The 26,811-nt window shown below is 47.4% G+C and overlaps 1 protein-coding gene across 1 annotated transcript in view; it reads left to right on the forward strand.

Moving 5' to 3' along the window:
* The window catches only part of SETD2 (SET domain containing 2, histone lysine methyltransferase), a 72,671-nt gene that overhangs the window by 18,325 nt on the left and 27,535 nt on the right, over positions 1-26,811 (forward strand). The window contains 8 exon segments of the mRNA XM_087917124.1: positions 1,289-1,420; positions 1,972-2,100; positions 4,292-4,415; positions 5,626-5,703; positions 6,061-6,158; positions 9,548-9,674; positions 10,481-10,615; positions 20,306-20,434. Of these exon segments, the coding sequence (XP_087773250.1) occupies positions 1,289-1,420; positions 1,972-2,100; positions 4,292-4,415; positions 5,626-5,703; positions 6,061-6,158; positions 9,548-9,674; positions 10,481-10,615; positions 20,306-20,434 (952 nt within the window).

The raw sequence follows: 26,811 nt of genomic DNA on the forward strand, positions 1-26,811 counted from the left end.
TGGGCTGAGAGAGAGCACGCCAACCCAAAATTAACCCGGTCACTTTTCATGCCTAAGGTGGGACTAGAACTCGTTGTCACCTAGTGATTAGGCCCAGAGTCACCCAGCCAGCTTTCATGGCTAAGATGAAACTAAAACTCACCGTCTCCTGGTGATCAGCCCAATGTTACCCAGCTGGTTTTCATGCCTAAGCCGGGGCTAGAACTCCCGATGTCCTCCCTGGCGATTGGCCCAATGTCAACAAGTCAGCTTTCATGCCCAGGGTGGGACTAGAACTCACCGTCTCCTGATATATTATTATTAAAAACCTATCCACGGGAACCTTTTCAACTACCGGGTAACTCCTGCTAAGAGTTAAATAAAAGGGTCAACAGAATTCAAGGAGGGTTGGACTTAACTCACTTGTGGCTACCTAAGGATCCTAGACCGATTCACTCCACCCCACCCCCCACCCCATCCCCCACCCCAATTCTGCCAGTCTTTCTTTTTTGCAAGGAGCATTAAATTCCAAAGAGCAGGGGCCTGACAGGAGATGCTCTTCTTCTGGATCCCTTCAGCAGGAATTCCTTGGCTGATGACATCCTGAGCATACCCCTCCTGCTGGACCGGATGGGGCAGGATTTGGCTATCCCATAGAGCCTAAAATGTTGCCCCCGAGCGTGTCAGAACGGGGTGGATCCTTACGATTCCACCCCATTACGACCTGCTCAGGGATCGCTAGTGGGAAAATGGGAAGAGCTGGAGGGATGCACCATTCATATCCAATGAGGAGAAAATGCTTTGGATAAGGTGTGGATTTACTTGTGTGTCTAACGGCTCATTAAAGTAGCTGCATCTTTTTGAGTCTTCACAGGGCTTTAGAATCCGGGTTCGTTGTAAATTTACTTCTGGTGTATGGACAGCTGATTAGCGTATCTACATCTTTTTTCCGGGTTCATGTGGCTGCAGAAGTCAGATTGGATGTGAATTTACTTACAACTGACCGCCTATAAAAAGAACTACGTGTTTTATGGGAGTTCATATGGCTGCAGAACTCAACCTGGGGTGGATACATAGGAAGGCCAACACAACTGGCAGCTGTGACTTCACATAGTTGTGAACATAAAGCAGCGTGTCCACCAAACACAGTTTTAAATGAATAATTTATGGGGGTTCTGTAAATGTTTGGCCTTAACCTTAAAGACACTGAGGTTAAGAGATAGCAAAATAATCGGGCCAGGCTTATTTACCCTGTTCAAAGGGATATTTTCCTGAAAAAATGTTTACCAATGTAACACGATTTCCTTAGAAAAAAGAATAAGTCGCACCGAGACATCAAACGGATGCTGTGTGAATGTCCAACCGTTTCCAAAGAAGAACTATCCCAGGGAGAGGTGGCGTGTGGAGAGGATTGTCTGAACCGCCTGCTCATGATCGAATGGTAAAAAACCCGTTTTGCTGTCCTTTTCAACGACGTGCAGGGAGGAAAACGTGTCGCAAAACGGAATCTGTTTTGTGATTGTTAAAATTTGCCTTCCCTCAATTCTTTTTTATTTTAATAGTAGAGATGAGGAACATACAAGGTTAAAACATCTCCTGCTCTCTGCTTTTCGGGGCGGTCTGATGGAGATAACTGGGAAAAGGTGGTCCTTCAAATAACCTAAGAGAGAGCCACCGTGGAGAAGGCCCTTCTTCTGGGTCCCACCTGATGAACCTCCTTAAGAGAGGAGACCCATCACATCTCCTGCCTCCCTGCTTTGGTGGGTCTGACGGATATAAAACTAGGAAGAAGCGGTCCTTCAAGCAACAGGGAGGGGGCCACCACAGAGGAGGCCCTTCTCCTGGGCTCCACCAGAGGGGTCTCCTTTACAGGAGGGATTATAACATCTGCCTGCCTGCCTGCTCAGTTGGGTTGACTGGGAATATAAGCCACAGAGCCAGGATGCACAGGGGCCCCGTGCGCTTGTTCAGCTTGCTCTCTCTTGTCTTCAGTTCCTCCAGGTGTCCCAACGGAGAGCATTGCTCGAATCGGCGGTTTCAGAGGAAGCAGCACGCAGACGTTGAAGTCATCCTGACGGAGAAGAAGGGCTGGGGGCTCAGAGCGGCCAAGGACCTTCCTTCGTAAGTCTCCACGAACTGCGCTTGCTTGCAAAAAGAAAGCCGTCCCATCTCTGAGGTCCCTGGGGTGGATCTTTAACCACACATGTGTCTTCGTGGTTCTGTCAATCGTGGGTTTTTTTTTTTAATGCCTTTATGGGTGTTTTGTATCACACCTTTGTTATTTTTACAAATGAGGGTGAGCACAACACAGCTTCCTCTTCCCGCTTCCCCCACGTCAACAACTCTGAAGTGAGTTCGCTGAGAGAAGTGACTGGCCCCAAAATACTAAGGTGGGACTAGAACTCGCTGTGACCTGGTCATTGGCCCCAAATCACCCAGCCGGCTTTCATGCCCAATGTTGCACTAGAACTCACCATCCCCTGTTGATTGATTCAGTCACCCAATTAACTTAGATGCCCAAGGTGGGACTAGAACTCACCGTCTCCTAGGGATTGGCCCCAAATCACTCAGCCGGCTTTCATGCCTAAGGTGGGTCTTGAACTCGCTGTCTGCCGATTATTGGCCCAAAGTCACCCCAATGGTTTCCATGCCTGAGGCAGGACTAGAATTCGCCATCTCCTGCTTTCTAGCCTGGTACCTTAACCACTAGGCCATACACGAAAGAGACCCTGATGAGACTCCGCAGCCGTTCCAAAGCTCCAGAATATCTGGTAAGGGCTTTCCTCCCCATCCTGATCAATGACTAAAACCAGGCATTAATAAGATTAAAGAGAAACGTCTTCAAACCTCTTTCGTCCTCGCATCTTTTTCTCAAGAAGGAAGATAGTAAGTGGGTACAGATAGTCTTTGACTTATGTCCATTCATCCAGTGGCCCTTTAAGTTTACAGCAGCACTGGGAAAAATGACTTATGACCGTTTTTCACACTTAAGGACCGTTGCATGGTCATGTGGTAAAAATTCAGGCACTTGGCAACGACTCGTATTTACGACAGTTGCAATGTCCCTGGGGGGGGGGTCACGTGATCCCCTTTTGCGACCTTCTGACAAGTACGGTCAATGAGGAAGCTGGATTCACTTAACAGCCATGTAACTTAACAACTGCAGGGATTCACTTAACAGTGGTGGCAAAAAGGTCGTAAAATGAGGCAAAACTCATTTCACAACTGCCTCGCTTAGCAACAGAAATTTGGGGCTCTGTTGTCATAAAGCGAGGACTACCTGTACTAGCAGAAACGTGTAGCCTGTGATTCACTTGAAGGCAACAAATTTGCTAGGGAGCATCTCCATCGCTCCTTAAATTCAATTGTGAGTGAAAGCCAAGGCACTAGTAAGATAACCTTTATTGTCACTTTTCTGTGTACACAATCGCACACATTGAAATTCTGATTTCTGCCCTCAGAAGGTATGTAGGTAGGTAGGTAGGTACATTGACAGACAGACAGATTAGAAATAGGTAGAATAGAGATGGATAGATTAGAGATTAGAGATAGGTAATTATTGATGGATAGATGGTAGAGTTGGATAGTTTAGAGATTGATGGATGGATGGTGGTGTGGTTCGCTGACAGCTGGTGCAGGCGGAAGCGGAAAGTGGGGAGGAACAGGGACCAGTCCGGGAGTCTGGAGAGGACTTGGACAAGGGTGGGGCCAGGACCATCTGGGAGTTTTGTGCTGCCTTCAGAGCTTCCGGAGTCTGGCAGCAGCGAGGCAGAGGACCCAGGGGAGCCTGTTCCCAGTGCGCATGTGTGCAGAGCTGCTAGAAGGCGAGAGCAGCTGAGACAAAAGGGGCGACTTGGGAGTAAGACTGGGAAGTGATTGCCCCTCCCCTAAGGTATAAAGAACAGGCCAAGATGAGCGATACCTTTGCAGGAAGCAAAGTCGTTCGTTCAGTTCAGATTCATCATTGAAGCTCTTTGTACTTCGCTGGTTTTTTTTCTAATTCATTGGGCACTTCTGTTCTTGGCAGTACTTCACAGGAAAGAAAGGTGGGTGCTTATCTTGAGGGACTGTTTGAGATTCATTACTGGCTGGGAATGAAAACAATTCCCAGCATTGCAATAAAACAAGACTTGTTTTTAAAATAAGCATGTCCGTAATTACGGTCTTGGAAGCCTTGATCAGAACAGATGGATGGATAAGATAGATATGGATAGATAGGTAAATAGATCCATGCAAACGTAATATTGCTGTGTTTTAGTTGTGCATGTTTTGCCCTTTTTCCATCATCTTGTCTTCCTTTTGTCTTGCTTAGTAACACCTTTGTTCTTGAATACTGTGGAGAAGTTCTGGATCACAAAGAATTCAAAACTCGAGTGAAGGAATATGCCCGAAACAAGAACATCCATTATTACTTCATGGCTTTGAAAAATGATGAGGTGAGCATTCGTTGTAATAAATTATAGTTGATAACTTGCTATACGTTGCCCTTGACTTAAGACCATTCATTTAGTGGCTGTTTGAAGTTACAACGGCTCTTGTTGATGTGTTTTAGTTAATTTGGTTCAGATTATCCTCACCTTACCACACCTTAGCGACACTGGTGGGATTCATTTTTTTTTACTACGGGTTCTGTGGGCGTGGCTTGGTGGGCGTGGCAGGGGAAGGATACTGTAAGATCTCCAGTCAGGGGTGGTATTTGCTGGTTCTCCAAACTACTCAAAATTTCCGCTACCGGTTCTCCAGAACTGGTCAGAACCTGTTGAATTTCCGCCTCTGCTTAGCAACTGTTCAGAGTTACAACAGCTTGAAAAAAAAGTGACGTATCACACTTACAGCTGCCTCCTCATTCACACATGGTCATGGGATCAAAATTCAGGTTCTTGGGAACTGGCTCGTATTTATGACAATTGCAAGAGGTCACTTGACCTAAATTCAGGCACTTGGCATCTTGTGTATGTTTACGACTTGCCATGTCCGTGGGTCACATGGTCGCCATTTGCGACCGTCCCAGGCGGCTTCCGATAATTAAATCTGGGAGAAGCGATTTAACGACTAAATGGTTCATTTAACTGCAGTGAATTGTTTAACAGCCTTGGTCAGAAAAGTCTTAAAATCAGGCAACCTTGCTTAGCAACAGATATTCTGTTATAATTGTCAATCGAGGACTGCATTTATACAGAACCTCTGGACAGTAGCAGTGGCTGCCGTCTCGCCGTCTTTTTAACAATGGAACCGGCATAGTACCTCACGTACCTGTGTGTGCTTTTGTATGTTTTGTTCATTTTTTTTTAATCCTCTTTTTTAAAAGCGGTACAGGTTTAACCACAATAATTTGGAGATACTCCTCACCAAGTGACGCGGTCATAAAAATGTGATGTCACGTGACTCGTGGCAGGAGTTCCAGGACTTCCAGTTGCCGTTGTTAAACAAAACCTGCGTGGTTTTTAAGTGAGGACATCTCGTGACTGAGACTTGCGATTCCCCGCTGGCTTCCCCACTGACTTTGCTTGAAGGAAACCAGCAGGAAAGGCCACAGATCAGCCATCAGTCCCACTTCCTCGGCGCCACCATAACTTTGAAGGGTCACGGAACAAGTGGTCTTTAAAACGAGCACTGGCTCTGTAGCGATTTCCTTTCCCTTTTCAGATAATCGACGCCACGCAAAAAGGGAACTGCTCTCGTTTCATGAACCACAGTTGTGAACCAAATTGTGAGACACAGAAGGTGAGTCGTGGAACAGACAGTGATGTGGGACCACTTTCCTTTTCTCACCCTGGACGGACATTTTCAAGAGAAGTATTTTTAAAGGAAAGTAGAGGACCAACCTCGGGGCAACTTACAACCTGGATTTTAAGTTCCCATGGTTGTGTGTGTCTTCCTGCTCTCACTTTTCGGGGCGTGACAATTCCTAAGCTGCGTATATGTTCGTATAAACGTGTATCTTTTGGCAGTCTGAAGCCAAGTATTTCAAAGCAACCGTGATTTCTAGCACACTTAAAAAATTAAAATGCCACAGTTATAAAGTTGCAATTTAATCCTGTTATCGTCTTTTGTCCGCCCCCTCTCCCCACTTTCTTTTAGTGGACAGTGAACGGGCAGCTAAGGGTGGGCTTTTTCACCACCAAGCTGGTAACTTCCGGCTCAGAGCTAACCTTTGACTACCAGTTCCAGCGATATGGGTAGGTGTTGCTTCCTTGTTTTCATCACATTCCTTTGCTGTTTCTCTTTCTCTCTCTCTTCTGAGTCGGAAGAGCTATAATACTTTCCAGGTCATCTTGAAAGTATTCCAATATTCTTGCAGAGAAGAAATTGATATTTCTTGTAATATATTTGACAGTGCAGCTGATTAGTTTGGAGAATTTAATCTTTCCATCTTGTTAAATATCTTTTTAGAGGGAGGGAAAGAGGGGAGAAGGAAGGGAGGGAGAGGAAAGGAGATGGATGGATGGGAGGGAGGAAAGGGAGATTGGAGGTAGGAAGGAAGGAAAGAGGGGAAGGGGGGAGGATGGATGGATGGATGGATGGGAGGGTGGGGAAATAAAAGGAAGAACTGGAGATGGGAGGGAGGGAAAAGAGAGGAATACAGGAGGGAGGAATTCGCCATAAAAAGTAGATAATGTAGGTAGGGTGACTATCTTTTATTTTTTTTAAACAGACTTTATTCAGTTTTTCACATTAGAAAACAAAAATCTCTTTTTGGTGGACAACATATTTCCAGGTCATCATCTTTACATACAAATATGACAGAAATTATACATTGATATATGCATACTTAATTCTATTATTACCTTTTCCATTCCAAATTTCCAGTAAGGAGAGAAACGAACACATTAATTCTAGCCTCTTTCATTAATCTCAATCGATTTTGTTTCATTTCAATTATTTCAAATATAATCCTTTAGTATTTGTTTTTAAACATAAAGATAAACAATATGTGTTTGCCTAATAAATAATAATAAAGTTTAATTCTAAGTTCTTTCATTAATCTCAATCTAAACATCTTTTTATTTCATCTCAATTATTTCAAATATAATCCTTAATATTTATTTCAAAAATAAAAATAAACAATATATATTTGCCTAATAGTGGTAATAATGAAGTTACCAATGTCTCTCCTTGCTTTTAATAATCTATATTAAACTTATTAATTTAGCTGGTTCTTTAGTCTGTCATATTCCCTTTCCATTACACATTTTTTTTTATTAATTCTAAATTAATACAGATCTTAACACACCCACAAAAAAGAAAAAAGAACAAGTATAAGTTTCCCCTCTTTTACTATTTTGAGTGTGGCACCTTAATGATTAGAATATACCTTTATTCCCTCATCTTAATTCCCAATAAACCATTAATCATTACATCTTTTCAGTTGGATTCCACAGCATATTCCCCCCCCCCTTTAATAAGAGTTATCAGTATCTATATTACCCTATTTTCTAAATATTTTTAATTGCAGAGATACTCTTATTATCCCTTGTCACCCTGCAGAATCCCCTTTTTAATTCATCAACCATTATCTCCGAAAAAGCTATTTCTTTTCAACATTTTACTAGTTCTGTGTTTCTTTCTTTCACATGCCTGTTTCTTACTGCTTCTCGTAGGGTGACTATCTTGAATGTGAGGATAAGAAACCTGCATGGTACATGGTGTTGTCTAAAATGATACTGACAATCTTTCAATTCACGGTTCATTAGCATTAGTACTTTGATATTTATATGACAAGCTGTTCTGAACACTTTACTTCCATGTGATTGTTTCATAAATATAGATATAAATATTATATAATATAATATATATATATACATATATAAAATATATATATAATGTAATATATATATAATATTCTTATATATAATTTGCTGCATTTTATAATGGGCCCTTTATAATATATATATATTATATATATTTGTTTTCTTAAGTTTTCGTGGGTACTTACATGTATGGCATTCGGCTTTGCCTCGGGTATTTTCCACGTCATAGTAGCTTGTGCTTTTAAAGTTGTAGTGATGTTTCAGCAGAATCTTATCTGCCATCATCAGGCTTCTGTATTGTGTTCGTCTGAATAGTGTTCATGAACACAATACAGAAGCCTGTTGATGGCCGATGAGATTCTGCTGAAACGTCGCTAACAACTTCTAAAGCACAGCTACTATGACATGGGAAAATACAATATATATATATATATAAGATATATATATAAGAAAAAGTAACACCGCGGCTGCTCCTGCTACTACTTTCCATGCTTTCCAAGTGCGAGTCCCAGGAGAGAACAAACAGCAAACCACGCTCAGGGGCATCCAAGCCCATGTAAAGCTAGGCTGTGGCTGGTGGAGCCTTGCCCTGCCTTGGTGCCGCATTTCTCGGCTCGGCGATCCTGCTCGGGCAGCACTTTAAAAGCCCTCCTCCTCGCGTACGCACCCGACAAGCCGCTCACCACAAGGGCGGCTCCCAGCACCCGAGCAACTTCCCAGCAACTTGTGGCTTGCTGTTTCCTCGCGGGCGCTCTCGCACATGGCCCCGAGCCGCACGGTGGAGGGGAAGCCCGGAGTGCCGCTGGGTCGCCTCCTCCAAGCAGCCCGCCCGCCCCCGGGCAGAACCCGCTCCCGCCTGCAAACTTTGCCTTTGCAAAGTTTAAGCCTGGAAGCTCCGGAAAAACCGAGCAACTTCCCAGCAACTTGTGGCTTCCTTTTTCCTTGCGGGCGCTCACACCTGCGCAGCTCGGGGCCAGGCGCGAGCGCCCGCAAGGAAAAAGGAAGCAGTAAGTTGCTGGGAAGTTGCTCTGGTTTGCAGGCAGGAGCGTCTTCCGCCAAGGAGTGGGAAGGGTTCCGCCCGGCGGGCGGGCGGACTGCTTGGAAGAGGCAACCCGGTGGCGCTCCAGGTTTCCCCTCTGCCGTGCAGCTCGGGGCCAGGCAGGAGCGCCCGCGAGGAAAAAGGAAGCCGCAAGTTGCTGGGAAGTTACTCGGGTGCTGGGAGCAGGCTTTTAAAGTGCTGCCTGAGCAGGACCGTCAAGCCAGGAAACAGGGCACCAAGGCAGGGCAAGGCTCCACCAGCAGCGGCCTAGCTTTAGGTGGCTCTATGCAGCCCGCTCCAAGCAGCCCGCCGGGCGGAACCCTTCCCGCTCCTCGGCGGGAAGGCGCTCCGCCTGCAAACTTTGCCTTTGCAAAGTTTAAGCCTGGAAGCCCCGGAAAAAAAAGGGGGATCGGCGGGGTCTCCCCTTCGGAGAGGTCGCACTCGAAGGTGATTTCGAACTCCCAGCCGAGGCCTTTGCAAAGTTCTTCTTTCCTTTCCTACCTCGAGAGCGCTCCGCACTGTTTTGCTTCTTTGGGGGCCACGCGGCGCAGGGCAATACCCACGCCCAGCGATTATTTTTCAGGGGCGGGCCGGATTGGACAGACCAACGGGCCGGATGTGGCCCGCGGGCCGTAGTTTGCCCACCCCTGATACAGGCAGAGATAGGTAGAATTATATTCATATTGGATGGATGGATGGAGAAATAGAAAGGTGGAGAGATGAAGAGGAGATGAAGCCTGTTTCAGTCCCTCACTGTTGTGATGTGTTTTTCCAACAGCAAAGAAGCCCAGAAATGTTTCTGTGGCTCCGCCAACTGTCGGGGTTACCTGGGCGGAGAGAACCGGGTCAGCATTCGTGCTGCAGGAGGCAAAATGAAGAAGGAACGGTCACGTAAGAAAGATTCGGTAAGCATTGAAGCAGGGCAGTTCTGTATAAGAAACGGGCCGCTTGGGTGGTTGCCGGATGCCCATGGCTCTCCCGCAATCCTGCAAAGCTGCGAAGGGCTGGGCAGCTGCTCCACTTCAACACACCAGCATTCTTGCCACCCTCCTTGGCCCAAGAGACAGAGACTGAGGTCTTCGTGGCACAGCACTTACGATGTCAGTCCTACGGCTTTGGAGTCCTTTTGTGTTGCTGTCCTCCGTGTGTGCGAGAGCCCTAAAGCCTAGTGTCACGTTGTGATATTGTAGACACGGTGGTTCACTGTGATGCTTTCTCCCATGCTTTCCCTCGTGTAAGTGTAGATCTCTGTGGCTGCTAATACAAAAAAAGAAAAACAGCGTTGTCCAGCTTTAGACTCGTGGTTCTCAAACTTGGTCACTTTAAAAGAGGAGGACGTCAACTCCCAGAATTCCCCAGTCAGCATGCTTTAAGAAGGATTGACTTCAATTCCTTTTCCCCCTCTCCCTCTCCCTCCTCCTCCTCCACCTTCATCCCTAGTTGGGTCACGAAAGGTCTGCAAGAAACCTACCAAGATCCAGGATTCAATAGCCATTGTCCTCCTCCTCCTCCTCCACTCCCACCATCACCTTCTCCTCTTCCTCCTCTTTCTCTGCAACACCCGTCTCTCCTTCTGATGATGTCGCCTCACTGGGTAATAAAACTTCTGCAAGGAAACCGCCACGCTCAGAGAGCTCCAACTCAGCCCTGAGCCACAAGTATTCTGTGGCTCTGAGCCTGGTTCTAGCATCTCTCCTCTGGCTTTTCGTAGGTGGATGGAGAATTAGAAGCGCTCCTGGAGAATGGCGAAGGGCTCTCTGATAAGAATCAAGTCCTCAGTTTGTCCCGCCTGATGGTTCGAATTGAGACACCAGAACAAAAGCTCACCTGTCTTAAACTCATCCAGGTGAGTCTTTTGCTGGGCGGCTTGGTTAGTCGAGGGGTGCTCATTGAAAGTTTGGAGACAAAAATAATTAAGGTTTTAAAGGCCTGGGGGTTGGGAGTTACTGATGTAGGAAGTGTTTGGGATTCTCGTTCTTTATTTAAAACAGGTAAGAGATTTTCAGTGAAAGTGAACTAGACGCTATCATCATTCTTTGAAACCATCAGTTTTTACCTGCGTTGTTGAGAACAGAGTTTCTCAACCGTGACTCTTTGAAGACGGGTGGGCTAATTCAACTCCCCAAATTCCCCAGCTGTACAAAGGGGTTTGCTGGCTGGGAAATTTGGGAGTTGAATTAGCCCACCCATCTTCAAGGGGATCAAAGTTGAGAAACTCCGAATTTAGAAAAAAAAAATTATCTAAATGGGGAATTCTGTAATGAGGAAGGATGAAAAAGTTTGCCCTGGGCAAAATTACAGGCAGTCCTCGACTTACAACACTTCGTTTAGTGACTGTTCAAATTTAATAGCAGCACTAAAAAAAAGTGACGTATGACCATTCACACTAACGACAACCGTTGCAGCATCTCCTTGGTCATGTGATCAAAATTCAGGTGCTTGGCAATCGGCTCGTATTTATGGCGTGTTCCGAGTCATGTCATCCCCTTTGGCGACCTTCTGTCAAGCAGAGGCAATGGGGAAGCCAGATTCACTTAATAAATACAGTGATTCACTTAACTGTGGCAAGAAAGGTCACGGAATGGGGCAAAACTCACTTAACAAATGTCTCAGCTACAGACATTTTGGGTGCAATTGTGGTCTTAAGCCGAGGACTACCTGTACTTCCAATAATTTTGGGGGAACCATCCATGGATTCGTCGTAGGGTTTTTAGTTCCCTTCCTAGATCAAACCACCTGGATTTTGGGCCAGATTGTAAATTCTGCCTTTGGGAAGCGGTTGATGAATTGGGCTAAACACATTGGTGATGGTGCCTATAGCACAAGGGAGGGTTCCTGTCATAGATTTTCTCACAAGGAGTTGGCTGAGGCACATTATTTTGGCAGCTCCTCTTCCCTCCCTTTTCAATTACGATGGGTGGGGGGGGGGGGCGGTAATAACTTGAAACTCTTCTAAGGTTGTTCCTGTTTAGCAAATACCTCAGATAGCCACCCATCCGCAAGCAGGTTGACCGTATGGGCGGTCCTCGGCTTCCAACCATTTGCTTCGGAGTTATGACAGCATTGAAAAAAGTGACCTGAAAAAAAAAAAAAAAGGCCCAGGTCTTCTCGGTTACGAATCATTATTGCAGCATCTACACAATCACCACGATTAAAATTCGGGCACTTGGATGTACTTACGGCGGTCGCAGCATCCTGGGATCCCCTGATCGCCATTTGTGGCCAAGTCCAATCTGTGGGGGAAGCCAGAATTAACGGCCACGTGGCTGGTTTAACCACCGCAGTGATTTGCTTAACAGCATGGCAAAAAAAGAAAAAAAAAACAATCATAAAATCGAACACAGCTTCCTTAAAACAACTGTCTCTATTAGCAACAGAATTTCTGGCCCCAATTGTGCTGTAAGTTGAGGACTCCCTGTAAAATAAGATGGCTATGACCATTCCTGCTTTTATGACCTTTACAGTGTCTCGCTCTCGATCAGGATTAACAGAATTGGAAGGGATCTTGGAAGCCTCCTAGTGAAACCTCCCCTGCTCAAGCAGGAGAACCCTGTAAGATTTCAGAATAACAGAGGTGGAAGGGGTCTTAGAGGTCTTCTAGTCCAACCCTGTGCCATTCCAGTCCTGAGTGTGTCATTGCAGTTAGTTAAACCGCGCTCGTGTATAACCTGCTCTTAATTTTTCACTTGCTTATTTACTATTTACGCGCCTTTATACCCCATACCAAGATGTCTTCAAAAGCCAAGAACCCCACTTCAGATGAAGGAAGTAGCGGGGAGGAAAGCAAGGCCATCGATCTCAATTCGAAGATGAAAGACCTCAGTGCCCACAATGCCGGGAAGATGGACACGGAAGAAGAAAGAGGAGGAAGGCTGGCCCGTTCCACCATCCCGGCCATTTTGAAGAACAAGAAGAGGATCAGAAAGGAGGATAAAAAGAACATCAGGGATGAAGGTAACAGCAAGGCAGCAGGAAGATCTCACCCACACAGTTACACCCCATACTGAGATGTCTTTGAAGCCAGAGGATGAAAGTAGTAGCAAAGAGACTAGAATTGACCTCAGTCAGGCGATGATGACTGTCAATGCCCACAATGACGAGAAGAAGGTGGATCCAGTATCAGCAGAAGACCCGGCCTGTTCCACCATCTCATCCAAGGAAAGAGTCAGAGAAGCCATGAGTGGATCACCAAGGACAAGGGAGCAGAAGGACCTCCCACACACATCCAGAAGCTGTCCCAAGGTGTCTCTAGCTCTCGTTTCGACGGAACGAGGCAGCAAGAAGCGAAGGAGATCCATCAGTCTTGATCTGAAGATGAAGATCGTCAAAGCATACCGTGCCAGGAAGAAGAAGCTGATCATGGCGAAAGAGGAAGGTCTGTCCTATTCCACCATCTTGAAGGATAAGAAAAGGATCCGAGAAGCCCTCGAGGTATTACCAGGGACCAGAAAAAGGATCACAAAAGCACGGAAAGGCCTCCTACATCCACTCACGCCCCACACCAAGGCACCTGCAAAGCCAAAGCCCCGCAGCTCAACTGAAGGGCATAGCAAGAAGTCTAGGAAAACCATCAGTCTTGATCTGAAGATGAAGGTCATCAAAGCATATGAAGCCGGGAAGAAGGCGCAGATTATTGCTCAAGAAGAAGGCCTGGCTCGTACCACCATCCTCACGATTTTGAGAGACCAGAAAAGGATCAAAGAAGCCATGAAAGAATTACCAGGGACGAGAACAGTTATCACAAAACCTCGGGAGGACCGGGTTCACCCACCCACATCCCACACCAATATGTCGGTTGACCCAAATCCCTCCCCTCTCCCCCAAACCAAGATGCTTGCAAGTTCAAATCCCAACCAAGCCGTCTTCAAAGCCTACCACCCCCAGTTCATCTGCTGGAAGTGGCAAGAAGCGTAGGACATCCATCAGTCTTGATCGGAAGATGAAGATTATTGAAGCGTATGAAGGTGGGAAAAAGGTGTCCGCTATTTCCCGAGAAGAAGGCCTGGGGCACACCACTATATTTACAATTTTGAAGGATTCGAAAAGGATCAGAGAAGCCTTGAAGGAATTACCAGGGACAAGAAAAACGATAACGAGACGACGGAAAGCCGTCGTCCACCTGGTCGCACCCCATACCAAGGTGTCTGCAAAGCCAGAGGCCGCCACTTCAGCCAAAAGGAGTGTCAAGAAGCAAAGGAGGACCATCGATCTCAACATGAAGATGAAGATCATCAAAGCGCACGAAGCCGGGAAGAAGACTAATCTCATCGCCCGAGAAGAAGGACTAGCTCACACCACCGTCTGGACGATTTTGAGGGACAGGAAGAAGATCCGAGCACTGGTCAAAGGATCCACGGGAACGGACACCACCATAACAAGGCACCGAATGGGCCTCATCCACCAGACAGAGCAAATGCTGGTGCTGTGGATTGAGGATCAGGTCCGCAAGGGGGAACCAATCAGCTTGCATCGCATTCAGGAGAAGACACGCGGCATTTTCGCCATGCTGAAGGAGCGAGCCGGTGAAGCGTGCACCAAAACCTTCGACGCCAGCCGCGGCTGGTTTCTGCGGTTTCAGCGAAGATTTAATTACCGAAACATACCCACCAAGGAGAAACCACAGGCCTTGACGAACAAGCTGCCCAGCGGTTCCGGGACGAGCTTGACGAGGTCTTAGCAGAAGGGGGATATCTGCCTGAACAGATATTCAGCGTGGACTCAACTAGGTTATCTTGGAAAAAATGGCCAGAGGGCACCCACCTGTGCCCAGAAGCTCAAGCTGTACCTGTGTGTAAAACTTTTCATGACCGAATCACCTTGCTGTTGGGCGGAAACGTTGCCGGTTTCAAGCTGAAGCCATTTCTGATCCACAAATCGGAGGATCCGTGTGCGTTCCAAAAGGACACCCTTCCGGTGCATTACCAATCCGGTCGGAATATTTGGATGACCCACTTCCTCTTCGAGCACTGGCTGAGGACTTACTTTGTGCCCCAAGCCAAGGACTATTGCTCGCAAACGAGGGTTCCTTTTAAGATTCTCCTGATCCTCGGCAGCACACCAGGACATCCCTCGCCTCTGGATGATCTCCAGGCAGATGTGAAGGTTGTTTACCTGCCCAGAAACACGAGCCCTCTCTTGCATCCGATGGACCAGGGGGCCATGGCATCATTCAAGGCGTGTTATTTACAGGAGTTCTTGACCGAAGCGGTAGCCACGATGGAAAAAAGCAGGGTGAGCTTGAACGAGTTTTGGAGACGGTACGATATCCTCCACTGCATGGAAAACATCGTCAGAGCGTGGCAGGGCGTCGCTGCGCCGTGCATGCAAGGCATTTGGGGAAAGTGCTTAAAACGTTTCCCAGATCTTGTCAGGAACTTCGAAGGATTTGACAACCCTGACGAAGATTTGGGGAAAACAAACCAGAACATTTTGGCTCTCTCGCAAACCCTCGGTTTACAGGTTGACGCTGAAGCCGTGAGAAAGTGGATAGCGTCTATGGAAGGAGAGCTTTCTGTCAAAGAATTAATCGAGCTAAGAGAAGAATTGTCAGCCCAGGAGGTTGTGGAGGAAGAGGAAGAAGAAAAAGGAAAACGAAAGGAAAAAAGAAAAATTAAGGCTAAAAAATTCACCATGAGAAGGTTGGCTTGTGTTTTCACAGAGGTTGACAACATTTTATCAGAGTTAGAAAGGATGGATCTGGATGTAGAACGTTTTGAAAGGGTACGTGAGAGAGTCCACCAAATCCTGCACTGTTACCATGAAATATATGAAGAAGAAAAGAGAAAGCAGAATGCAAACTAAAATTAGTGCGTTCTTTAAGAAAGTTAGTTCTTCCTTTCCTCTCCAGGGATTGAAATAAAATACCCAGACAATTGTCAGCCCTCAGCTATGCCCGCTAGCTGAATTTTTTTTTTTAAATGCAGAAAAAGACTTTAATTTGCCTTCATTCAAAAAAGACTAATTTTGGGGTTTATTTCTGAATAGTTTGATCTTTGCAGGTCCTGTAACTGCAAAAATCAGATGTTGAACTGTTTTATTTTTGTAAAGCAACATTTTGTACTTGTGTAATAAGCCAACTTTTCGTACGTTGGGATTCAGTTTAACGCTTTCGTTTTCTATGTAGGGTAGTTGTGTAAAAACATACGGCTACAGTGTTAAGGCTTTAAAAACCTTGGTGTCCTTTAGATTGTCATAAAAATATGCAAAGTTTTTGAAAGGTAGTAAATTATTACAGTGTATTTTTTCTGGCGAGCGTATGTTGGAATTGAAGAGATCTGTGAAGTGGAATGTTTAAAGGTTATTAAATTGTCCACTTTATGAAAAATAAAAAAAATTGAATACAAAAATCCGTAGTCAAGTTGTATGTACAATGATCACACTTAGGCTATTGCAGTTTTCACTTAGTGACCATTTCACATGAGTTGACCTCATTAAATGAGGACCTGCCTGTTTGTGTTAAACAGCCTTCAGAGACCTCAATGAAATTAAATATATATTTATATGGCAAGCACAACTATTTTTTAAACCAGCTTTTACGCAATACACAATATTGGGTTATTTGCCAAATGACCCTTTTATTGGATAAGACTGAACCCTATTCAAAGCCTCTGATCCCCTATAGGCAGGAGCAGGGGGGGTCCGACTAGAAGGCCTCCAGGTTCCCTTCCAGCACTATTATTCCACGTTCTATATCTGTGGTGGTGAACCTCTTCCACATTGTGTGCCAAAAGTGCATGCATATGTGTTCGTGTGCCTACACTCATGATGCAATGCGTGTGTGATTCCCCTGCACCGCATGCCTCTGGGCATGCGCACACAAACCCACACACCGCATGCCTGTGCACGCGTCCCACGCTCGCGTCTCCCCTTGCGCTTGCACGGCAGTTACCGGACAATCGGCTGGCTGGTGGGTTGCACATGCACAGTGGGGCTCTCCCAGGCAGCCTCTCGCATGCTGGCAGAAGTGGCTCCGTGTGCCATTTCTGGCATGGGTGCCAAAGGTTCGCAATCACAGTTCTATATAATATCATCCAAGCGGCCCTTAATCATATTTCTAGCTAGCCTTTCTCGTTCTTAGAGGAACTGCCCTATTTATCTGTATCGTTAATATTTGTTAACCAACTTCCCCATTCAGCGACCATTTGAAGCTACGGCGTCGCTTCAGTAAGAAATTTCGTGTCTGAACCTTGGCCTTCACCATGTCTCTGCAGTCACGGGATTGTCATTTGGGCAGTTAGCACATATTTACTATGGTCACAGCGTCCTGTCTTCCCGTGATCTCCATTTTGCAATCTTCCCCTGCTGGATTCCAACAATTAATACGATCCCCAGGTGACCCAGCAGGAATTTTCAAATTGCAGTCATGCGTTGCCTAACGAACACGGTTATTGTTACTCTTAAGTCAGTTGCAGTAACATCACATATCACTTCACGGCTTGTCTCCCTTAGTGATGGCATTGCCACTCCCAGTCCCCATCCATAAGTGAGCACGGTCGGTAGTTCTGTGTTGCTTAATGCTGGAGAAGAAGTTACAGGAAGTCCTCATTAAAGAATTGCACTTGGTTTCGCCAACTCTGTCATTAAAAGAAGTGATTGACCAGTGAAAAATCAAAAATCACAATTTTACTTCAACTTCCCTGTAATCTGCCATGAGAGGCGATTGTGACCCACAAACAGCTGGGTGAGCTCAAAGGGCAAGGAAGGTTTTCAGAGCTCAGGTCACAAAAGTGGGTAAAAGGACAAATCTTAACAGCCATTTGGAAGGCTTAGCAAGAAGAGAATGGAAGTTTGTACAGGTAGTCCTTGACTTAGGACCACAATTGAGCCCCATTATTTTATTTTTTGCCAAGTGAGACATTTAAGTGAGTTTTGCCCTATTTTAAGACCTTCCTTGCTACAGTTGTTAAGCGAATCACAGCTTTTGTTAAATTAGCAACAAGGCTGTTAAGAGAATCTGGATACCCATTGACTTTGCTTGTCGAAAGGTCACTAAAGGGGATCGTGTGGCCCTCTCCCCGTGGGACGCTGCAGCCGCCATAAATATAAATCAGTTGTCAAGCGTCTGAATTTTAATCATGTGACTCTGAGGACTAGGCTGCAAAAAGTGTGAAAGATTATCCTAAGTCACTTTTTGCACAACCATTGAGGATTCCCTGTATTTACATTCATTGGAGAGAAAGGGATTGTAAGAGAGTAAACACAATAGCACTTGGGGAATATACATTTAAGGAAAGGCTGTCAAACTTGTGGCCTGCGGGCTGGATGGGTCATGCGCTGACCATGGCCATGCCCGGTTTAGCAAAGCGGGGGATTCAGGATGCGTCATATGACACGAGTTGGACACCCCTTATTTAAAGGAACACGCTAAACATTGCCAGCCCCCGGAAGGATCAATTTAATTGATTATGGTGAGAGAGCTTCATTCTTAGAGACTGCAACTATAAAGTAAAGCAGCTCAGGAAAATAGGTTTTCCAGGTCATGTTCCCAGTGTCGGGCACAAGACAATGCCTACTAACTAACTGTAATGGTAGACCTAGAACAGATGGAGTGAATGTCGTAACTGAGCATTGGTCATAAAGTGGCTTTTCGTCAGTCGTAGTAGCCACGATCAGTCTGTGCCCAAGACAGAGAACTAAAGCAGTTTTCCTAAATGAGGACTATCTGTATTTTTAATAACTTGGTCATTAATTCTTTTTCTATGGGGTTCTAAATAAAATACCAGAATAATTTAATAAAAGGATCTTGCACCATGCCAGAGTTCCGGCAATGCAAGACAGAAGGACACCATCACAGTTGATCCTGAAGGTTAAAATTCTCCTTTAGCCAAGTAGACGAGTCACTGACTAACAATATCTGATTTTGTCTGGTTTGACTCTCTTTTGACCTTCATCCAATCTATTGCCCTCTTCAAGAACTGAATTGAAACTCTCTTTGCACCGGTTCCTACACCACAAAAACTCTTGAACTTGGTCGAACAAATCACGGTTACCATGTTCACCTAATAGCAATGGCCTGTGTGAAGAAGTAGCTGGTTTCCACCACACCCTTGAACTGCCAACCACACATTGCATTCAAGTTGAGTTTCATCTTGGGTTAAGTTGGACAATCCTCCATCTAAGTCAAGCATAGGTTTTTTATTGGATATTGGTAATATCCAATAAAACAGGACTCTCCAAATGTGGCAACTTTAAGACTTGTGGACCTCAGTGCCCAGAATTCCCCAACCAGGCATGGCAGGTTAGGGAATTCTGGGCGTTGAAGTCCACAAGTCTTTAAGTTACCACATTTGAAGACCTCTGCGATAGCATGTCCCAGGAGAACATCTCCTGTTTGGCTGCCAACATCAAAAACTGATTCTGGAGGGCAGGCCGAGTTTTAATCTGGATTTGATTGTAAAAATTTCTGTGGCTAAGCGAGTCATTTGTTAAGTGAGTTTTCTCCCATGTTATGGTTTTTCTTGCCACAGTTGTTAAGTGAATCCCTGCAGTTGTTACATTAGCAACACGGTTGTTAAGTGAATCCATCTTCCCCGTCGGCTTTTGCTAGTCAGAAGGTCACAAAGTGGAAACGTGTGACTCTCGGAACACTGCAACCATCATAAATACGAGTCGCCAAGTGTCTGAATTTTGATCACATGATTATCGGGATGCTTGAACAATCATAACTGAAAAATGATCATAAGTTTTTGTAACTTTGAACAGTCACTAAACGAACGCTTATAAATTGAGGACTCCCTCTATTTCCATTCGTTGGAGAGAAAGGGATTATAAGAGAGTAAGCAAGCACACACTGGAAGGATCAAATTGATTGATTGATGTGAGAGAGCTGACCTTGTGAACTACTGGATAGCATTTTTAGATAGACTCACTGCAACTATAGAGAAAAGCAGCTCAGGAAAATACATTATTTTAGGGTAACGTTCCCGCTGTGGAAGCCAATAGGGTACAAGACAATGCCTACTAACTAACTGCAATGCCCAAAATACGAACCAGTAGTCAATGTTTTTTAATTTTGATTACGTGACTGGATTACCACAACCGTTGTAAGTCGAATGGCCAAGTCACATTTTTCAGTGCCGTTGTAACTTTGAATGGGTCACTATATGAACGGTTGTAAGTTGAGGACTACCTGCAGTCCGCGCAGGAGCAGTTCCGTCCCACATACTTCCGTGGTGTAATAATGCAGGCGGGAATTTGAGAGGTCCGCCCTGCCCTTGTCCTCTTCGAGAAGATCAACCCACCAAGGGTTGCCAGTGCCTCTCCTGCAGATCAGTTGAGAAACTTGAATGGAGGCTGCCAAGTTGAAGTCTCCCCAGATCCTAAACCCCTCGCCTCACAATTGTCTTTCAAACAAGACATTAGCCACTTCAAATGCCAGGCAACACTTGTGAGGATGGTGGTGCGTTTTGATCGATCTAAGCCGACTGTGATCCTTGTGATCTCTATCCTTTTTTTTCTTCTTCTTTCAACTTGAGCTTCCAAAACGGTTTGGTCCTCATCTTCCCTTCCCTTCCTCTTTTTTTTCGTTTTATCTAAGAATACCCATTCTCAGGCCTGTCTGAAGTCCTTCCTGGAGTGCCACGGCCTGTCCCTCCTCTGGATCTGGATGGCAGAACTCGGGGACAGCAGAGGAAACACAGCCAACAGTTTGAAACTGCAGCTGGAGGTCCGTGGCCGGAATGACATGATTGCGTCTTTGACGGGCAGGTGTTGAGAGGAACAGATGAGCCGGAGGGGAGGCCTAGGTGGTCTCTGTGCTTGGGGGTTTCCTGATACGCATGGCCCAACCAGGGAACACAACCAGTGCCAGAAGAGAGTTTGCAGAGGAGGGGAGAAGGAGAAGGGAAGGAAGAGGAGGAGGACAAAGGGCCCATAGGGCCCTTGGTGCTCTCTGAGCTGGGTTTGCTTACCAACATTTCATGGCCCAACTAGGGAACGCCCTCAGTGTTAGTAGGAGGCAGGAGGAGGAGGAGGAAAAGGGCTGTGGGGTCCTTGGTGCCCTGTGAGTTGGGTGGTTTTCCTGCGGGCGTTTCATCGCCCAACTAGGGAATGTCATCAGAACAAAGGGGGGATTTGTGCGGAGAAAGAAGAGGAGGAGGAATAAGAACCAAGGCCTTGGCCATGAGCTAGGAAACCTCATCGGTGCTAGCTAAAGAGACCAGTGGAGAGAAACTTTCCTTGGCTCGAGCACGAATCCCTGTCCTATTCCCCACGTGGCGTCATGTCATTCCATCCGAGCATTGTTTTCTTTGCTGACAGCAGCTCTCCTTCAGAAAACATTTTTAAATCCTCTTTTATGGTCACGTGGCCATTTGAATGTGGAGAAACAGTTGGATTTGACACGAAAGTAGCCTCGAGCTGAAAATTAATCTCAGATGAGATAATAAATGAAGGCCTCATCTGAGATAGATACACACACAGATACATAGATAGATACATAGACAGACATTCCATTATTCATTGGTCTACACTGCAAAGGACATATCCTGATTCAGCTTCCATCCATTAATTTCAAAATACATTACAAACTATATGGCAATAACTGGCCTTAAAGCAGATTAGTTCCGGATTTTGAGAATTGGGAATCAATTATAGGATGGCACACTTCATTCTCGTAGTTTGCTGTGACATTCAGCATTATATCTTCTAGAAGATGTTGCTTAAGAGTCAAAAAGCTGGGAGACACCTTTGAACTTCAGACTCTACCAGCGTTTTTCAACTGTGGCAACTTTAAGATGAGTGGACTACAAGTCTCACAATTCCCAGGGCACAAGGCTTTAAAATAGATGGACTCCAATTTTGAGAATCCCCCAGCCAGCATACTTTAAGAAGGATGGACCTCCATCCCCATAATCCTCCAGACTGCAGGAGGGATGGACCTCCATCCCCATAATCCTTCAGGACTACAGGAGGGATGGACCTCCATCCCCATAATCCTTCAGACTGCAGGAGGATGGACCTCCATCCCCATAATCCTTCAGACTGCAGGAGGGATGGACCTCCATCCCCATAATCCTTCAGACTGCAGGAGGGATGGACCCCATCCCCATAATCCTTCAGACTGCAGGAGGATGGACCCCATCCCCATAATCCTTCAGACTGCAGGAGGATGGACCTCCATCCCCATAATCCTTCAGACTGCAGGAGGGATGGACCCCCATCCCCATAATCCTTCAGACTGCAGGATGGACCTCCGTCCCCATAATCCTTCAGACTGCAGAGAGGATGGACCCTCCATCCCCATAATCCTTCAGACTGCAGGAGGGATGGACCCCCATCCCCATAATCCTTCAGACTGCAGGAGGGATGGACCTCCATCCCCATAATCCTTCAGGCTGCAGGAGGGATGGACCTCCGTCCCCATAATCCTTCAGACTTTGCAGGAGGGATGGACCTCCCATCCCATAATCCTTCAGACTGCAGGAGGGATGGACCTCCATCCCCATAATCCTTCAGACTGCAGGAGGGATGGACCTCCATCCCCATAATCCTTCAGACTGCAGGAGGGATGGACCTCCATCCTCATAATCCTTCAGACTGCAGGAGGGATGGACCTCCCATCCCCATAATCCTTCAGACTGCAGGAGGATGGACCCCCATCCCCATAATCCTTCAGACTGCAGGAGGGATGGACCTCCATCCCCATAATCCTTCAGACTGCAGGAGGATGGACCTCCATCCCCATAATCCTTCAGACTGCAGGAGGGATGGACCTCCATCCCCATAATCCTTCAGACTGCAGGAGGATGGACCTCCATCCCCATAATCCTTCAGACTGCAGGAGGATGGACCTCCATCCCCATAATCCTTCAGACTGCAGGAGGATGGACCTCCATCCCCATAATCCTTCAGACTTCAGGAGTGGATGGACCTCCATCCCCATAATCCCCTTCAGGCTTTAGGAGGATGGACCTCCGTCCCCATAATCCTTCAGACTGCAGGAGGATGGACCTCCATCCCCATAATCCTTCAGACTGCAGGAGGATGGACCTCCGTCCCCATAATCCTTCAGACTGCAGGAGGGATGGACCTCCATCCCCATAATCCTTCAGGCTTTAGGAGGATGGACCTCAGTCCCCATAATCCTTCAGACTGCAGGAGGGATGGACCTCCATCCCCATAATCCTTCAGACTGCAGGAGGGATGGACCTCCGTCCCCATAATCCTTCAGACTGCAGGAGGATGGACCTCCATCCCCATAATCCTTCAGGCTTTAGGAGGGATGGACCTCAGTCCCCATAATCCTTCAGGCTTTAGGAGGGATGGACCTCCATCCCCATAATCCCACAGCCTGCTGGAGGATGGACCTCCATCCCCATAATCCTCAGCCTGCTGGAGGATGGACCCCCATCCCCATAATCCTTCAGGCTTTAGGAGGGATGGACCTCAGTCCCCATAATCCCCCAATCTGCAGGCATTAGGAGGGATGGACCTCAGTCCCCATAATCCTTCAGGCTTTAGGAGGATTGACCCCCATCCCCATAATCCTTCAGGCTTTAGGAGGATGGACCTCCAGTCCCCATAATCCTTCTAATCTGCAGATTAGAGGATGGACCTCCAGTCCCCATAATCCTTCAGACTGCAGGAGGGATGGACCTCCATCCCCATAATCCTTCAGACTGCAGGAGGGATGGACCTCCATCCCCATAATCCTTCAGACTGCAGGAGGGATGGACCTCCATCCCCATAATCCTTCAGACTGCAGGAGGGATGGACCCTCCATCCCCATAATCCTTCAGACTGCAGGAGGGATGGACCTCCATCCCCATAATCCTTCAGACTGCAGGAGGATGGACTCTCCATCCCCATCCCCAATCCTTCAGACTGCAGGAGGGATGGACCTCCATCCCCATAATCCTTCAGACTGCAGGAGGATGGACCTCCATCCCCATAATCCTTCAGACTGCAGGAGGGATGGACCTCCGTCCCCATAATCCTTCAGACTGCAGGAGGGATGGACCTCCATCCCCATAATCCTTCAGACTGCAGGAGGGATGGACCTCCATCCCCATAATCCTTCAGACTGCAGGAGGGATGGACCTCCATCCCCATAACTTCTTCAGACTGCAGGAGGATGGACCTCCATCCCATAATCCTTCAGACTGCAGGAGGGATGGACCTCCCATCCCCAGGATAATCGCTTCAGACTGCAGGAGGGATGGACCTCCATCCCCATAATCCTTCAGACTGCAGGAGGGATGGACCTCCATCCCCATAATCCTTCAGACTGCAGGAGGGATGGACCTCCATCCCCATAATCCTTCAGACTGCAGGAGGGATGGACCTCCCATCCCCATAATCCTTCAGACTGCAGGAGATGGATGGACCTCCATCCCCATAATCCTTCAGACTGCAGGAGGATGGACCTCCATCCCCATAATCCTTCAGACTGCAGGAGGATGGACCTCCATCCCCATAATCCTTCAGACTGCAGGAGGGATGGACCTCCATCCCCATAATCCTTCAGACTGCAGGAGGGATGGACCTCCATCCCCATAATCCTTCAGACTGCTTTAGGAGGGATGGACCTCCATCCCCATAATCCTTCAGACTGCAGGAGGGATGGACCTCCATGGTCCCCATAATCCTTCAGACTGTGCAGGAGGGATGGACCTCCGTCCCCATAATCCTTCAGACTGCAGGAGGGATGGACCGTCCCATAATCCTTCAGACTGCAGGAGGGGATGGACCTCCGTCCCCATAATCCTTCAGACTGCAGGCTTTAGGAGGGATGGACCTCCGTCCCCATAATCCTCTTCAGACTGCAGGAGGGATGGACCTCCTCATCCCCATAATCCTTTCAGACTGCAGGAGGGATGGACCTCCTCCCCATCCCCATAATCCTTCAGACTGCAGGAGGGATGGACTGCAGGAGGGATGGACCTCCATCCCCATAATCCTTCAGACTGCAGGAGGGATGGACCTCCATCCCCATAATCCTTCAGACTGCAGGAGGGATGGACCTCCGTCCCCATAATCCTTCAGACTGCAGGAGGGATGGACCCCATCCCCATAATCCTTCAGACTGCAGGAGGGATGGACCTCCATCCCCATAATCCTTCAGACTGCAGGAGGGATGGACCTCCATCCCCATAATCCTTCAGACTGCAGGAGTGGGATGGACCTCCATCCCCATAATCCTTCAGACTGCAGGAGGGATGGACCTCCATCCCCATAATCCTTCAGACTGCAGGAGGGATGGACCTCTCCCCACAGTCCCCATAATCCTTCAGACTGCAGGAGGGATGGACCTCAATCCCCATAATCCTTCAGGCTTTAGGAGGATGGACCCCAGTCCCCATAATCCTTCAGGCTTTAGGAGGGATGGACCTCCAGTCCCCATAATCCTTCAGGCTTTAGGAGGGATGGACCTCCATCCCCATAATCCTTCAGGCTTTAGGAGGGATGGACCTCAGTCCCCATAATCCTTCAGGCTTTAGGAGGGATGGACCTCAGTCCCCATAATCCCCTTCAGGCTTTAGGAGGATGGACCTCCAGTCCCCATAATCCTTCAGCCTGCTGGAGGGATGGACCTCCATCCCCATAATCCTTCAGACTGCAGGAGGATGGACCTCCAGTCCCCATAATCCTTCAGACTGCAGGAGGGATGGACCTCCATCCCCATAATCCTTCAGGCTTTAGGAGGGATGGACCTCCATCCCCATAATCCTTCAGACTGCAGGAGGGATGGACCTCCATCCCCATAATCCTTCAGACTGCAGGAGGGATGGACCTCCATCCCCATAATCCTTCAGACTGCAGGAGGATGGACCTCCCCAATCCCCATAATCCCCATAATCCTTCAGGCTGCAGGAGGGATGGACCTCCATCCCCATAATCCTTCAGACTGCAGGAGGGATGGACCTCCATCCCCATAATCCTTCAGACTGCAGGAGGGATGGACCTCCATCCCCATAATCCTTCAGACTGCAGGAGGGGATGGACCTCCATCCCCATAATCCTTCCCAGATCTGCATGGACCTCCATCCCCGCAATCCTCCCAGGCTGCAGGAGGGATGGACCTCAATCCCCATAATCCTTCAGACTGCAGGAGGGATGGACCTCCATCCCATAATCCTTCAGACTGCAGGAGGGATGGACCCCCATCCCCATAATCCTTCAGACTGCAGGAGGGATGGACCTCGTCCCCATAATCCTTCAGGCTTTAGGAGGATGGACCTCCATCCCCATAATCCTTCAGACTGCAGGAGGATGGACCTCAATCCCCATAATCCCCCAATCTGCAGGCATTAGGAGGGATGGACCTCCAGTCCCCATAATCCTTCAGGCTTTAGGAGGGATGGACCCCATCCCCATAATCCTTCAGACTGCAGGAGGGATGGACCTCCGTCCCCATAATCCTTCAGACTGCAGGAGGGATGGACCTCCATCCCCATAATCCTTCAGACTGCAGGATGGGATGGACTCCTCCCCAATCCCCATGGAATCCCCCAATCCTGCAGGCATTAGGAGGATGGACCTCCAGTCCCCATAATCCCCTCCATCTATAATCCTTCAGACTGCAGGAGGATGGACACTCCGACCCACTCCATCCCCATAATCTCAGACTGCAGGCTTTAGGAGGGATGGACCTCCGTCCCCATAATCCTTCAGACTGCAGGAGGGATGGACCTCCATCCCCATAATCCTTCAGACTGCAGGAGGATGGACCTCCAATCCCTACAATCCCCAATCTGCAGGCATTGCAGGAGGAGGATGGACCTCCATCCCCATAATCCTTCAGACTGCTTACGGGGAGGAGGGATGGACCTCCATCCCCATAATCCTTCAGACTGCAGGAGGGATGGACCACTCCATCCCCATAATCCCCAATCTGCAGGCATTAGGAGGGATGGATCCTTCAGACCATCCCCATAATCCTTCAGACTGCAGGAGGATGGACCCATCCCCATAATCCTTCAGACTGCAGGAGGGATGGACCTCCGTCCCCATAATCCTTCAGACTGCAGGAGGGATGGACCTCCAATCCCTATAATCCCCCAATCAGCAGGCTGGGAGGGATGGACCTCCATCCCCATAATC

This window comes from Pseudonaja textilis, chromosome Z (genome assembly GCF_049901715.1).
Source record: "Pseudonaja textilis isolate UNSWEBS1 chromosome Z, rPseTex1.2, whole genome shotgun sequence".
Lineage (NCBI taxonomy): Eukaryota > Metazoa > Chordata > Lepidosauria > Squamata > Elapidae > Pseudonaja > Pseudonaja textilis.